The 1,103-nt window shown below is 61.7% G+C and overlaps 1 protein-coding gene across 1 annotated transcript in view; it reads right to left on the reverse strand.

The window, feature by feature from the left end:
- Positions 1 to 606, reverse strand: part of GJA4 (gap junction protein, alpha 4, 37kDa) — a gene marked incomplete at its 3' end in the record, with an annotated part of 1,097 nt that extends 491 nt beyond the window's left edge. Inside the window, exon 1 of the mRNA XM_008937991.1 lies at positions 4 to 606. Coding sequence (XP_008936239.1) covers positions 4 to 590 — 587 coding nt within the window. The remainder of the gene's footprint in view (positions 1 to 3) is intronic.
- Positions 607 to 1,103: the final 497 nt, after the last annotated feature.

The raw sequence follows: 1,103 nt of genomic DNA on the forward strand, positions 1-1,103 counted from the left end.
TCCACCTGATGGGGGCAGGGGTCCCTCTCGCAGACGTAGCGGGCCACCATGGAGAAGCCGTACAGGTACCACTGGCCGAGGAGGAAGCCAGCCTCGAAGATGCTCTTGCAGATCACACTGATGATGTACGTCCACATCAGTGCCCCACGGATCTTGAGGCGCCCATCTTCTGTCATGTAGATCTTGGACATCTTCTTCTCCACGGCTGCCAGAGCCTGCTCGATCTTCGGGTCCTTGCTGAGGGTAGCCCGAAGCTCACTCTCCTGTTGCTTCAGCTTCTCCTCCTTCCTGGAGAGATAGACGACGTGGCCGAGGTAAACCAGGGTCGGGGTGCTGACGAAGAGGAACTGCAGCACCCAGTAGCGGATGTGGGAGATGGGGAAGGCTTTGTCGTAGCAGACGTTGGTGCAGCCTGGCTGCTTGGTGTTGCACACGAAGTCTGACTGCTCGTCCCCCCAGACGGACTCCCCCGCCAAGCTGAGGATGAGGATGCGGAAGATGAAGAGCACGGTGAGCCAGATCTTCCCAATTACCGTCGAGTGCTCCTGGACTTGGTCCAGCAGTTTCTCCAGGAAACCCCAGTCACCCATCTTCTAAGGATCCTTGTGCTTCTGTCAGCAGAAAGGGGAGGAGAGAGGAGCCGAGTCAATTCTCAGTATCCATGCTGGAGAGCACAGGGCAGATGGGGCCACCTACACCTCAGACTTTGTAGGGACATGGCTGCTCTGCAGAGGGTCCCAGGAAACCCACTGAGGAGTGTCCCACACGCAGGGGAGGGAGCCAGGCAGCATTCCTGAGCCCAGGAGCCTTCCTCCTACACCCCACTGCCCAGGGGAAACATGGGGCTGGGGCAAGGCTGCAGTGCAGGGATCCATGTCCCTCCAGCAGCACCCAGACACAGCACCCACAGCTCGTGGCTGTCCCGGCCCCCCAGTCACAGCCCACGGGCTGCTCTGGGGCTGCCCGAGGGGCTCAGAGCCACGGCAGCCAGGGAGGGGGCACGGGGAGGGTGCCCAGGAGCAGCCCACCCAGATTTGTCAGTCCCACAGCCCGCTGTCCCGGCTTTCCCAAAGGGGAGAGCAGCAGGGGGGTGGCGGGGGGAG

Source organism: Merops nubicus, unplaced genomic scaffold (assembly GCF_000691845.1).
Source record: "Merops nubicus isolate BGI_N331 unplaced genomic scaffold, ASM69184v1 scaffold27983, whole genome shotgun sequence".
NCBI lineage: Eukaryota > Metazoa > Chordata > Aves > Coraciiformes > Meropidae > Merops > Merops nubicus.